The sequence below is a fragment of the Strigops habroptila genome, chromosome 4 (assembly GCF_004027225.2).
Source record: "Strigops habroptila isolate Jane chromosome 4, bStrHab1.2.pri, whole genome shotgun sequence".
NCBI classification, from domain to species: domain Eukaryota; kingdom Metazoa; phylum Chordata; class Aves; order Psittaciformes; family Psittacidae; genus Strigops; species Strigops habroptila.
The window spans coordinates 20386973-20400752 of NC_046358.1; the positions used below are offsets into that span (position 1 = coordinate 20386973).

The 13780-nt window shown below is 54.6% G+C and overlaps 1 protein-coding gene across 3 annotated transcripts; it reads right to left on the minus strand.

The window, feature by feature from the left end:
* Window positions 1-3532: 3532 nt before the first annotated feature.
* QRICH2 (glutamine rich 2) lies at window positions 3533-13220 on the minus strand. 3 transcript variants are annotated; one of them, XM_030484588.1, is made up of 17 exons: window positions 12819-13220; window positions 12462-12566; window positions 11914-11982; window positions 10957-11719; window positions 10691-10827; window positions 10472-10563; window positions 10206-10320; window positions 9849-10037; window positions 9486-9611; window positions 9231-9305; window positions 8739-8903; window positions 8461-8582; window positions 8060-8125; window positions 7676-7765; window positions 7249-7402; window positions 6808-7075; window positions 3533-5502 (listed from the first exon to the last, which is right to left on the minus strand). In XM_030484588.1, the coding sequence occupies exons 1-16, from the start codon at window positions 13146-13148 to the stop codon at window positions 6830-6832; spliced, it is 2844 nt and encodes a 947-aa protein (XP_030340448.1). In that variant the 5' UTR covers window positions 13149-13220; the 3' UTR covers window positions 3533-5502; window positions 6808-6829. The 3 variants fall into 3 exon arrangements, with proteins under 3 accessions (XP_030340448.1, XP_030340450.1, XP_030340447.1); XM_030484590.1 differs by having other exon boundaries at window positions 3533-7075; window positions 9486-9608; XM_030484587.1 differs by having other exon boundaries at window positions 3533-7075.
* Window positions 13221-13780: the final 560 nt, after the last annotated feature.

Here is a 13780-nt window from a genome sequence, read left to right on the forward strand (position 1 = left end):
GTCACGCTTCTTTTGATGCAGCCCAGGATACGGTTGGCTTTCTGGGCTGCAAGCGCACACTGCCGGCTCATGTTAAGCTTCTCGTCAACCAACACCCCCAAGTCCTTTTCTGCAGGGCTAATAGATCATTGGCTTTTTGGCTGTTTAACTAAGAAGCACTGATCTGACCACTGTGGAAGAAGAGGTATTTCTGCACTGGTATATTCTCTTCAGCTGGGAAGAGGAAATTGGGGAATAGAGCTACAGAAAACTAGCAGGTTTTAGATAACCAATGGGCATTTTCCCAGTCTCACAGTACCTCTTCACAGCTCAAGGAAAATAACAATGAAAACTATGTCCTTCTGAAAAAAAAAAAAAAAGAAATTTCTGTAATTGATTTTCTGGGACTCAAAAGGCTGAGACAGAAAAATTAATTAATTTCATAACTGGACTCACAACCTCAGAGTATGCAGTTGCCCAGTCCTCTGTCAGCTTGAGTCAGATGCTTAACTGTACTGAGAAGTTCAGTATCTAAATGGCCTTGAACAGTTGGTCAGTGGAGCCTGGCCTAAGGAGTATCTGAGTCAGGACATCAAAATATGACCCTACAGTGTCTCACTGGAAACCGCATATTTTCCTCCTCCCTTGTCCCATGGATGTGCCAGTACATGCCTGCATGCACCAAATACATACATAGAAAAAAACCCAAAAACCACCAAAAAACAAACAACCCAAAATTAATCAAAGAACAAGATTCTTGAAAATCAGGACGCAGATTCTGGAGTCTTTTCTCAGTCCAGCAAAGTGGTGTGGCCCCACGTAAGGGCTAGAAAAGATCTCAGGCTAGAGGGAAAACACCAGTGTAAACAGCTGCCCCACATTTTCTTAGAAAAGGTCCTTTTTTTTTCATGCATCTGGCCTGTGCAGGCTAAAGGCCAGTGCAAGTGGGCTCCTTCTGCATCAGAGGGGCTGCAGCAGAAACCGTGCAGTCTCACATGTTGGGTACTACATGTGCATAGCTCCAGCAGCAGAGCAAATCACGGACATATTTAAAAAGGAGGGATTGGGCACGAAGTGGAAGGTTGGGGTCTTCTTTTATTTCAGGCAAAATATCTTAATGTTTTGTAGCTATTTTTTCCATTCACAATTCATTACTTTGCTTGCCTGCAGGAACAGTTTCAGGCAACTTCTAAACTTGCTTTTAAGTTCTCCGTTCTGTTCTTGAGTACTGCTTAAAGCAGCAAGACATGACAGAAATGAATGACACCCATTTGGCTTCAGTTAACTCTGCTGGTTTACTTTCACACTGCATTTGTGCCAGAAAAGGCTTGTGCATGTGGAACGAGAGCAGCTCCCTAAGCAGTTTTACCTTGGGGAGGTGACTAACTGGATTGTTACCAGCAGAGGAGATTGTATAACTCGGCAGATCACAAAAGTCATGTGCTAAAAGTCACTGGAACTTGTCCATGCCATGTAGACTAAAACACCTGATCATCTAGAAAGTTCAGTAAAACATTCTATAAAAAACCACAGAGGCAGATATAGCTAATAAGACAATAGGTAATTCAGAAGAAGTTGCAGGATCTTGCAGGATCTCAAATAGCTGAACTGGCCAGAGCATAACTCTAAGCAGAAGACATCTAGCAAATAAGAATGGGCTCACTTCAGGAGGCCATTGAAGTGGAGGGCAGAGGCTGGGGAGGGACCAGCTGGTCCTTCTGTTGGGCACGGCAGTGTGAACATGTTTCCCAGGACAATGCATCTCCCCGCATGCCCAAATAGACCTCAGTGGAAGAATCTCCTGGCACTCATTTTTCATATTTGCCCATGCAGCAGCAGCACCATCTGGCCAGTGATCAACACCTGAGAATCAGTGGTAAAGAACAGAGGGATCCCTTCTTTGAGAGCAAGGAAAAAGGGAAGAAAGAGAGAGGGATCAGGATCTTTACAAGAGCAAGGATATTAATTCGGCTCCTAGAGTGCATTCGTGCTGGAGAGACGAATGTAGGAATCAAGACTCGGAGATAGCTGTGCACCCTGGGAAGTTAAAATGGAGAGTGACAGTGACATACGGGCCCATGGAAATTAAGGAGCTCCTCCCACTTCAAAATGTACACTGCAGAGCAGCTGGAGGGCTAGAGAAAACACTGCAAGTCTCACACATTCGGCCCCATGGAGAACAGATGCTGGTGGCTGATCAGCCTTCAGCTCTAAGTTTCAAAGGCACTAGCTGTGTACCCCATGTTTTGCCCATGTATTTGAAGATCAGGAAGGCATTTGGCCCCATTAACCTTTCAGTGGTATGAAAGCTGCAAAGCAAGATGACAGCTGGAATTCTTCCTCCCGCACATGCTGCTACTGGCCTACAGCAAAGTCATCTGAATGCACTTGTGTGTGTAGACATGGTGAGGGCTGACCCAGCCAACACTTGACAAATTGCTCAGGATACCTCCAGGACATAGACTTTTAGCCCCTACTCTCTGGCAGTATTTATATTTTTGCCATGACTATGGTGTTATTGTGCAAATGGACCGGCTGGGTGAGGAGATCAGGTGTGCCACAGCTACCACCAGCCGGCAGCTGGTCTTGTGCCCTGCCATTGTGCTCCTGCAAAGGCTGCCCTCCTCCAACAATGCAGAGGGAATGTGGTGTGCTGGGCCAGAGCCATGAATCCTACTGAAAGAGCCTTACCCATGAAACAAACTAGATCAGACATCCAGAGAAGGAAGTTTCTAACAAGAAGCCCAATTACTGTTGCTATCCAGTAAGTACACTCAGAGAGAACAGAAACAGAAGCTGCCTTGAGGAACTGTCTCTTCAGGTGCTTCACTGTTTGGAAAAGTCGAACAGCAAAGGAAATCAAACAAAAGAAGTAGGAAAGAATGTAGAAAAATAAATACGCAGCTCCAAACAATTCCAGTCATGGAATTCATTATTCAAATTGTCAAGACCCAGAACAGATGTGTTGACCCAGCTTTCAACAATGTAAAAGTGAAACCTCTTTGGCCAGGTTCAGTTGTCTAAACGTAGGCAAGTGGTTCTCTCTGAGAAGACCAGGGCATCCTGCCCTTCCACAGTTGGCCTCTCTAGAATGGGACAGATTTATGCCAGGTCCTGTGTTGGATGTGCAAGCCCATGCAGATGCCTAGGGGCCCTAAGGTGCCTGGATGGCACTATGTACCTGTATGTACCTCTGTACACGCAAGGAAATGGAGAAACTGGACTGAACCCATCCTTCGGGGTTCCTGTGCAGCAATGGAGAGGTGTATGTGTTTTCAATACCTGGCACCACAGATGGGGGAGGAATCTCCCCTCCAAGGTGCATTTCTCTTTCCAGGTACTGTAAAAAGATCCTTGAAAATTAACTTAACACTGTACATGTCCCTCTGTACATATCCCTCTGTACTGAAGACACTTCAGTTATTCCCTCCCTTAGACATGCTAACATACTCCTCCCCCCCCCACGCCGTCCCCAATATCTTACTTTGGGGTCTTTGTAGACTCAGTAGGAAACAAGGGGTCCAGAAATACTCACACCATCAACCTCCTTCTGATAGGTAATAACTTTGGGCTCTGAGACATTGCTCAGTTGGTGGCATGGTCCAGCCTTGAAGATCGGACATCCCATGGCCAACTCAGCGTGGTTAGGGGACTAAAATCACGACAAGCAGTGAAGGGCTGCAGAGCAGATGGAGAAAAGCCCCCGGACAGGCATCCTTCCCAAACCACAGCTCACTGGGGCACTTGCACCAGGGACTGCTCTTCCCCCACCACAACGCTTCTGGGGTATGAAATGCCATGAGAAAGGTCTGGTATTGTCCGTTTTATCTTACTCTTGTTTGCAGCCCCCAAGGGAGCGGTAGCACATTGCAACTGCTTTTCCCTGTTCTTCTGTCATCTGTCGATGTTTCCATGACATGCTCGTCCTGAGGCTGTCAGACCCAGCTGCCAGCCCAGAGGGCATCTCCACCTGGCTAAAGATAATGAGCAATTGGGGAGAGGTTGTTTTCAGAGAATGAGACATTTGAATCTTACAGAGAACAGACATGCTCAGGTAACTGTAGGATCAGCTCTATTCACAGGTTGAAAATGCTTGCAGAGAGCAGCAGGAAGGCTGGGAAGAGGTGGGGGAGGACAGGCTGAGCTTTGGCCACGCAGAGGTTGGCTGGCAGGTCTCTATGTGGTTGTGCAGCTACAAGCAGCCAGCCTGGCTCCACGCAGCTGACATGTGCAAACAAAGCATACTGGAGTCCACTAATGTCAGCTCTGTGTGTGCTATGCCATTTCCAGGTCCCGGTCCCTTCCAACAGCAAGCACCACAGACTACCCCATGTTTCAGGAGCAACTGCCACTGTGGTGACATCTGGTCCAAAGGCAAGGAGCTGCTGAATTCTTGTCATTTCCTTCATGAAGTGGCTGTGACTTTTCCTTTATCTGCATTCAGGAAGACTCTGTCTGATGGAGTGTATTCAGCAAGCAAGAGGCACGGAGCCTTCATAATAGCCTCAAGAAAAACTGTTTTCCAGACCCAATGCTGCTCCTTATTCATGTCTCTGGTTCTTCTGAAATAAGGAAGATGTGGATCCAAACCCTCACCCTTGTAAAACAGACTGAGAAGTGAACCCAGACCATCAGTATGGCAGGAGAGTGCTCCATGGGCTGGAGTATTATGATAAAAGTGGGTATCACCCTAAACCACTGCAGGTGGAGAAACCCGAACATGCAAGCGTGGATAAAATATGCTCCAACATATAACAAAAAATCTCTGGAGATCCAGAGGCTCAGCAGGCTCCAGAGTCCAAGCAGACAGAAATGAAGTACCTCCAGAGAGTATTTGTGTTCAGCATTAGACAGCAGCTCAAACAGAGCTGGGGTGCTTGGCAGCACAGTGCTGGACTAATTTCTGCACATCATGCTTCAAACTCAGAAATGTCATTTGAATCTAGTCCCCAACTATGGATCTCTTTCAGGTCCTGCCCTGCTGCTTCCTGTGCCCGATGATGACATATTGGTGCATTCCTTATTCCGCACACTTTCTGTGTTCTACAGGAATTCACTACCGGTATCAGAAGCAAAAACAGAGGTAACCAAAAAAAGATCTGTTACAAGAACTATTTTAGCTTTGTAGATGCAAACAGATGGCAGAAATGAATAAATAAGGGGAATCTTCTGGCTGTGCTATTCTCCTGCGTGTGTGCTTGCATCTGCATTTTTACTTGAACTCTTGTCATCTTCATTAAATATTTCACTATGTTTGAAAGCATAATTTTTAAAGGGCTCTCAACAGTTGGAAAAAACACATGGGCTTTTATTCCTCTGCTGCACTAAGAATAATTCATTTGTCAGAAGTCACACTGCTCTCCTGATCAGCTGGTTCTGCAAATAGAGAAAAAACATATCCTATGCACACAGAGAATCCCTGAGTCATCTCTCTATATTCTGATTGATCTTCTCCATGTTCGAGCAGCAAGAAGCTGGGGGCCTTGGATGGGCGTTGCTGTTCAAGAATTTATGCCATCAGACCTAGGTAGCAGGAAATAAAGCTTAGGAATATAATAATGTAACAAAATGTTTGTCAACTGCCACTACTGCTCCTACCCAAGCGGTGCCTCAACAGACCATGCTGAGATGGTGCACATTCTCTTTTCAAGCCCTGCTGAGGTCCAAGTGGGTATAAGGGACTTACACAAGCAGAGCAGTTGTGACCTTACACTGCCACTTGCATGCTGCAGCGAAGGCTGTGCCTGACAAAGGCACTGGCCCAGCACTGTGGCATTTGGTTAATATGACCTGGTACATTTAACAAAAACTTCCGTCTCATCTCTTGATCCCCTGCAGCAGCTCACTTCATCACAGGCATCTACAGTCTCACAGACACCTGTACTGGCATTCCTCTCACCTAACTATGGGTAACTGCTGTGTATGTTTCTACATCTAAGCTTGGTATCTGGGCTTCCAGAACAGCTCAAGGGTCTACAGTCATGGATTCAAGACTGTAGGTTGCATGGTCCACAGAGACAGTGAAGTCAACAGCACAGTCTCTTTAACAGCCACATATGGTTGGATGACTATAGTCCTTTGGCTACAATGGGACACTGTGTTAAACTTTTATTCTGTAGACTTCTGTAGCCATGGGAGTTGAACCCTAGCCTCCAAAGTCCACACACCCCCTTTCTGGTGGGAGTTAGCTCTCCTAGGCTCTTTGAGGCACCAAATCTCCAGAGTCTTGGCTGGCCCCAGCTAACTGATGTCATGGCTCATTAAAATAAAGGGCTAGGTATGATCTAAGTTGGATGCCAGAAGCCGTACAGCCCCACACATTGCCTTCCTTGCCATAAATACCAAAGAAGCCCCTTCCAACCCTGTGCTCTTTACCAATACCACTGCAATACTCACAATTATAAAACAAGGGTGACAATATGGGCAAGTTCTGTGCCTTTAGCAGGGAGGAGGGCAGAGCCATGTACAGGGAACTGAGAGCTGCCCCTCACTGTGTGCTGCTGTTGCCACCCTTCCCACCTAGGTGCCAATTTGCTATCACTTTCAACAGCAACCAAGCATCCTCCTCCTGCTGCTGCACTGCCTGGCTCCCTCAGCCCCACCTTGGGGCCACAGGCTCCCCCAGCAGGGGCCATCAGGGCCACACAGGGCTCGTGGAGGTGCCAGGTGAGTGCAGCAGCTCAGAGGGCTCAGACTCTGGGGACGAGGAGTGGGAGGGCGGCCAGGGCTGTTTTCAGCTCCTCCAGTGACATGTGGCCACAGGCCAAGGGCAGATCCCAAGCCAGGGTCCCCCCACTCAAGCCACACAGGCGCTCTGCTGAGCATCACCCTTTATTGCTGCTGCCGGGAGCTACTTCTTCGCCTGCTGGGGCGCCGGGGCGCTGAGATTCAGGCGGTGACCCCCAGTCCTGCCTGGCTGCCGGGTTGCTGCATCCATCCTGCGGGCCTGGAGGGATGGGAGGGGCCGCTGTACTTGGACAAGGTGGCCATGGGATGAGGCTGACCTGTGTTCCAGTGGGGCAGTGGTGCCCGGGGCTGAGGGGCAGGGGTCAGCCCAGCGGCTGTCCTGGCCCAACAGCTCTAACTTGTTGTCATGCTGGGAAGGAGAGAATGGGTTGGCTAAAGCATGGGGCTGAATTCCACATCCCCAAGCAACCCTCCATACCCATCTCTCATAGGGAAACTGAGGCACAGATCCCCTCCAGATGCTCAGCATCACTCTCCCAACATCAGTCACCCCTGCCAGATCCCTACTTTCTTCACCCCTACCTTGCTTGGGAGCAGGGTGGAAGGCTGGAGTGCCTGCGGGGTGCTGGGCTGGACAGGCTGGAGGCGCAAGCTGCGCTGCAGAGGGTGCGTGACGGTATGCTGGCCCCCACACTGCCGTGGCACGGTGGGGTACCTGCATGCAGCCATCCGCTCCCTGCAGGATAGGATATGGGGATACTCAGCGCCCAGCAAACAGCTCAGCATACAAGGCTTCAGTGCCACTGAGACAGAGATGGGGCAGCACCGTGGTGGGGCTGCAAAACCTCCAGGCCTGGGGCAAGCACAGCTGAGCCTCCACAGCACATCTCTGCTCCCCTGCTCTGCCCAGGGAACAGAGCCCTTTACCCTGACCCAGGGAAGGACTCTCCCTCACCAGAGCAGGGCCATCCAGCACCTGAGGGATGGGGATGGGTCTCGTGCCCCCTACCTTTGGGTTTGCTCCATCCTGAGGACAGGGTGGGATTGTCCAGTGATGTGAGGGACCAGTGGTGGCAGGGGCGGGATGGGTGGTATGGGCCTGGGGAGGGCAAGAGCCATCAGTGGGTGACAGGGGACAAATGACCCACCCTGGCTCATGGCAGTGCCCCAAACCCCATGTGCTTGTACCCCGCAGCATCCCCTGCCCGCTGCCCTGGGGGAGGTGTTCCCATCCTCCCGCTGACAGGCAGGCCTGTAGAGCATGCTGGGCAGGATCGGATCCTCCCAGGCAGATACCCTGAACCCCATGCCTTGTCTGGGGCACCACCAGCACCCATCTCCCCTCATCCCACCCATGCAGCCTCCCAGTGCGCCTGTGCTGGGTGCTACTCACGAGCCAGGAACCCGCATGCTGAGTTGCCTGTCACAAGACAGGCACTGGAAATCAGCGAGCAGCTGCCTGGGGAAGGGAGAAAGGGCCAGGTGAGTTGGGAAACCTGTTTTTGAGCCTGTTTTATTCCACCACCACCCCACCCCCCACGCCAACAAGGTCCCAACCTGCTGGCTGGTTACAGAAGAAAGGGGACAGGATGAGGGAGAGTGGTTGGTTGTGGGCTCCCTCCTGGCAAAAAGTTCCACCTCATCTTAGGCACTGGAGAATCCACAGAGGGGAGCGCCCCAAACCCTCCAATGCCGCAGGAACCACTGCCACAGGCACCCAGAGCACCATGGGAACAGGGGATGCAAGCAAGGACAAAGTGGGAACAGGGTGAGTGCTGTCCCTATCGCACTCACTTCCTAATCCCAGCTGCATCATCAGCTTCCACTGGTGGTGTCGTCTCCTTGAGCTGCTCGAGGCTGCTCTTCCAATGTTCATCCAGCTGCTGCTGGAACGGCCCCAGCTCCAGGCGGTCCAGCTGCAGAGAGACACACTCCCTCAACCAGCTGCTCCGGGATGGGACACTGGGTCCCCAGGGAAAGGCCAGGAGCAGGAATCCTCAGAAGGATGCTGCCTTGGGCCACCAAGCCCCGAAGGTGCCATTTTTGTGCAGCAGTGATGAGCCACCTCTCACCTTGGAGGCCATCTCCTCCCGCAGCTGCTGCTGGATCTCGTGCAGCCCCTGCTCCTGGCCCGTCACCCGGCTCAGCACCTCCTGGTTTCTCTCGTTCAGCAGCTCCAGGCTCGCCTCAAATTGGGCGCGACTGACTTTGCTGGCCAAGGCGCCTTTGTCTGCTTTCTAGCAACAGGGAAAGGCAAGAAAGTGGTGGGGAAAGGATGGAGGTGCAACAGCCAGGGCCAGCTCATCGCAGGGGGAGAGGCGAAAGTGCTCCTGCAGGCCCATCATGCCCCTCTCATGGCTGTGTGGTCCCACCCGCCCCATCACCTCCATGGGGTGGGTCCCAGCAGCCCAAGGGACACAGGGAGAGACGGAGGGACCTGCACCTGGGCTAGAAATCCTCCCTCCCCCAGGCCAGCTCTGCCACCAAGCTCCCAGGGGACAGGGGGCATTTGTCACCCTGCCCAGGACCCCCTTGGCTGGTGCCTGCGCCCCTTGAGGTTGTACCTCATCCATTCCCAGCTCCAGGTCCTCTTTGTCTGCTTTCTCCTTCTCCAGCCTCTCCATGGACTGGAACAGACCCTTCCAACACAGAAAGCATCCTGTGACAGTGTGGCAGGAGTACCCCTGCTTCTGCCCCCCCCCCCCCCCGAATCCTCTGGGAAAGGTACTTTTAATCTCCACAGGGCAAATCGCTTCTGGTTCCCAGCCTGGGCTCTGCCTGAAGGATGCTCTGACCCCATGGGGGTTTCAGCCACCTACCTCAATATCTTTCTGCTGCTGGCGACTGTCATCCAGGAGGTTCCCCGTGACAGAGCTGAGCTTTTCATACTCCCCTTGCACCTGCAGGATGGCAGCCTGGATGCGCTTCAGCACCTCCTGGTCCTGCTTCAGGGAGGAAAATAACAAGGCAGTGCCAAGCAAGGCACGGTGGCTGCCCCACGGGATAGACCTGGCTTACTGAGCCAGTGGACACGGGCTCTCAGTGCCAGCAGGACATTTGCAGTTTGGCTTGAATCTCCCTTTAAGCCACAGACTTCACAAACCAATCTGGGGGGAAGCAAGGAGCTCCCCCATGTAACACCGAAGCACAACCAGCTAGGCGTGGTCCTGCCATCTCCCTACCTGGCTCCTCCCTGGCAGCTGCCTCACCACGTTGCCCATCTTCCTGCTCGACATGAGGGAGTCCACCACCTCCTGCAGCTTCTCATAGCGCCGCAGGAGCTTCCCCAAACGCGTGCTGGTGTCACTGCTGCAGATGGGGCATACTGCCTCCTCCTGCCCCGTGCTCTTCATCACCCTCAGCTTTTCCAGCTGCAGGAAGGGGAAGAGGAATCACCCCTGAGATGGGACCAATGCAGCCAACAACCCCAGGTGCCGTGGAGGCTCCATGGCCCCAGCCAGCCAGGGGCTGTGGCCGGGAACCCCACCAGGACCACCCCACCAAGCCAGTGGGTGGTGGGAGCTCCCTCCACCCCTCACCTGCTCCTGCTCCTCCTCGGCCGTCTCGGTCACCAACTGATCCAGTGCAGCCTTGCTTATTTGCTGCTGCTCTGCCAGATCCTTCAAGTCCCACTTTACCTCCTGTGGTGTGGACCTGGCCAGCAAGACGGGGGCGCAGGCAGGCTTAGTTTCCACAAGCTTACTTGCTCAGGGGGCATCCCTCACCCCCCAACACAGGATGCTCCCAGCCCTCCTGGGCTCCCTTGCAGCCCCACGGGGTATGAAACCCTCTCCTGTCCTTTTACCCCAATGGCAGGCCGAGCTGGTTGCTGCGATCCATTTGCCAGCTGGCTCTAGCAGCCTCCAGTTTGCCAACGGCATTCTCCAGCTTCCTGATCTGGGAATAGCAGTGGGGGCTGAGTCAGGGCATGGTCCCTGTGTCATCCCACGACAGGGGCTCTTCAGCTGCCTCCTCCCTGCCTAACTCTCCCAGCATCCCTGCATCTTCCTCAGGGACTGCTTACCTTTCCCTTCTCACCCTGCAGGTCCCTGGCCAGGCCCTGCAGGTCCCTGGCCAAGCCCTGCAGGTCCCTGGCCAAGCCCTGCAGGGAGGACACCTGGCCCTGGAGGTCACCCAGCATGTTGGCAATGGTCTCCTGGCCTAGAAGAACATGGTCCAAGGGGACACAGTGTCAGTGAAGCGGTCTCACCCTATCGGCCAGGCTCTGAGCACAACGAGCCCTAGACCCAGCATTTCAAACACCCCACACAAGCCTCCCAGAGCTCTCACCTCCCTCCTGGAGGAGCAGGCGCAGCTTCTCCAGTTCGGTCCGGTCCGATTTGGTGGCTTCCAGCTGGGCCACCTGCTCGTTCAGGGCAGCATAGAGGTGTCTGAGTTGCCCGATCTGCTGGAGAGCCTCCACCGTCTCCATGTAGCACTTGTAGGCGTTGTCGTAGGCACTGCTGGAGCCCGAGGGCAAGGCCAGCTCTTGCGAGTGGGACATGGCCCTGCAATCAGTGCCGAGTGGGATCTCAAATCCCTGGGCTGTCGGCAAGAGAGTCCCTGCTGTCAGGGGGCCTGCCTGGGCAAGCTGTGTGCTGGGCTGCTCCCCTGAGATGGTGGTCTCAGCGCTGGTAGACTCCGGCTGTGTCCCCAGGGTGGTGGTCTGGGTGCCCGTGGACTCTGGCTGTGTTGGCTGTGTCCCCAAGGTGGTGGTCTGGGTGTCCTGAGACACTGCCTGCATCTTCGCTGTGGTGCTAGCATCCCTCCTCTGATCTGAGGGAACGCGTGCCTGCTGCTTAGGGGCTGTTAGAGCTGTCCCTGAATCCTTCAGCCCCAGGACTGAGGTTGCCCCATGTGCGGTGTCCACATCTGAAGTGGGAGGCTTGGTAGGGGCAGCCTGGCCTCCTTCTTGTCCTCCTCTTGGTCTTCCTCCATCTCTTCCTTGTTCTCCTTTGCTGCCCACCAGGCAATCCTCCAGCACCTCCCAGTGCACCATGTTGTTCACCTCCTCGGGGGCCGGGTACAGGCCCAGCCTTTCCTTCAGCATTTGCTGGGGAAGGAAGGGATCAGGCGCTTAGCCCAGCCATGTAGACAGGAGCATGGCAGGGCCCACAGGAGCACACACACCCACCCCCAGCACTGCTGGAGACCATGCCCTAGTGCAGAAGGACCGCCTGCACTGGCCCCCCAGGGATGCAGCCGTCTCCTGTCCTGGAGCAGGATCTGGCATGCTCGTAACCATACCACATCACTGGCCAGAGTCCTTAGGTCGCAGATGCCTGGCAGGCGGTTGGCAGCGTCCTGGAGGTTCCCCTAGAGTGGGGTGAGGAGAGGGACGGCAGTCAAGACACAGGAGCAGGACTGAACAGGAGCATCTGCAAATTAACTTGGGCACTAGACAGATAGACGCTGAGCAGGCCTGTGCCCGGGGGCTGTGGCTGTATTGCACTGGTAGATCTTGACCCTCCTTGCCAGCACCCATAGTACCTTTTTAATGGGTGCTTAGTTAAGGAGTGCCTTAGCGCCACTTGGGTGGACACACACAGTTACCTCTACCAGCAGCTTGAGCTGCAGACAGCGCTACCCATTTCTGCCCTCCCTGGGGCTCCAGGTGGGGTGGGCTGAGCTCTCATGGTTCCCTCATGGGATACCCTTCCCACTCTTCCCTCCCAGTGCCCTTCACACTAGGTGACACCCAAGGCTGCAGGACAGGGACTGCAAGGAGATGTGGGGTGACACAGTGAGGGGGGCGAGAGCCCAGCTCCCTCCTGGGGACACCAGCAGCAGCTCACCAAGCCAAGTGCCTCCCGGATCATGCAGATTTCCTCTTGCATGTGGGACTGTGCCTCCTTCATCTGGCTAATCTCCTCAACGAGATCCTGGTAGACAGATGTGTCCTACGACAGGAAGGTGGTAGGCATGAGCCCCACGGGAGAGTCCCTGCAGATCAGGAACTTGGTCCCCACCCTGCCCCAATGGAACCCATCACACAAACCCATGTCAGCAGGGCTGCATCCAGCCCTGCCTGCCCGTGCTGAGCTCCATGCAAGAGTGCTGAAGCTGATGCCAAGGGCAAAGAGCCACTGCCAGCCCTGGAGGAGGGAGCGTCTCAATGGGGGAGCACCCAGGGGACTGGGGAGAGCCTCTACCTCGGAGCTGCTGCTCTCTTCGGTTTCCACCTTCTCTGTCAGCTGCCTCTCGTCGGCAGCCACATCAGCTTGGGAGCCGCTGGTGGTGTCCTGCAGCGGCTCCTTTGCAGGCAGCTGCTCACCCGGCTCCTGGGGCTGCTGCCCCGCGCCCGGGGTCCTTGCCCTGTCCCGCTTGGCAGGCTGCTCCAAGCCCCGGGCGGAGCGGTCCTGCAGGCCCAGGTGCCCCAGCATGGCCTGCAGCAGGTTGCGCAGCGCTCTGAAGTTCACGGCCGCGACATCGGGCGTCCCGATGGCGGCGTCCAGCAGCTGGGTCAAACTGAGTAGAGCCATCGCTGCTCCTATGGCCAACAAGACAAGCCTGACCTGGGGTAGGAGAGACAGCGGGCAGTCGGCAGCCTTCCTCCTGCTCATGCTCCCCCATGGATGTCCCCGCCGCCTCGGCCCCCTCCAGCCCTACCGCCGGCCCTCCCTGACCCCCGTTCCCCGCGCCCCCCGGCCCCGTACCTGCAGCAGCTGACCGTGCCCCGCGCCCTGCCCTCTTTATCGACCACCACCGGCCGCTCCTCGACGCCCATTGTCCGAGCCCGTCCCCGAACCCACAGAGGGCGGCGCTGCGGAAAACACTCGTTGCCAGGCGACGCCCCGCGGCCTTCTCCCGTCCCGCAGTTCGAGCGCACGGGTGACGGTCCCCGGCCCGACCCCGCTTCCGCCGGCCCCTGCCCAGGGAACCTTAGCGTCTCGGGAGGGCGAGCTGTCCTGCCGAGCAGGGCAGAGCTATGTGGCAACAGCAGGAAAGGTTTTACTCTCTCCCTCAGACGTGGCAGTAGTGGGGGGGAAAGGCTCCTGATGACAGCATCACCACACACATTTTGAGCATCTCGCTCCAGAGCAAAGCGCTGCATGAGCAGGAAAAAGCAGCACAGACAGACACAAACTTCCACACAACCCGAGGAAAGAGAACT

Bases quoted from the DNA above. Each gene is read 5' to 3' on its own strand.
- QRICH2 (XM_030484588.1), bottom strand. From the start codon at position 13,148: ATGGCTCTACTCAGTTTGACCCAGCTGCTGGACGCCGCCATCGGGACG. The intron at 9,306-9,485 runs GTAGGTGGCTGA...CTGTGTTGGAAG, and splicing joins AGCAGCAGAAAGATATTGAG to GGTCTGTTCCAGTCCATGGA. The intron at 7,403-7,675 runs GTAGGGGGCACG...CCTATCCTGCAG, and splicing joins AGGATGGAGCAAACCCAAAG to GGAGCGGATGGCTGCATGCA.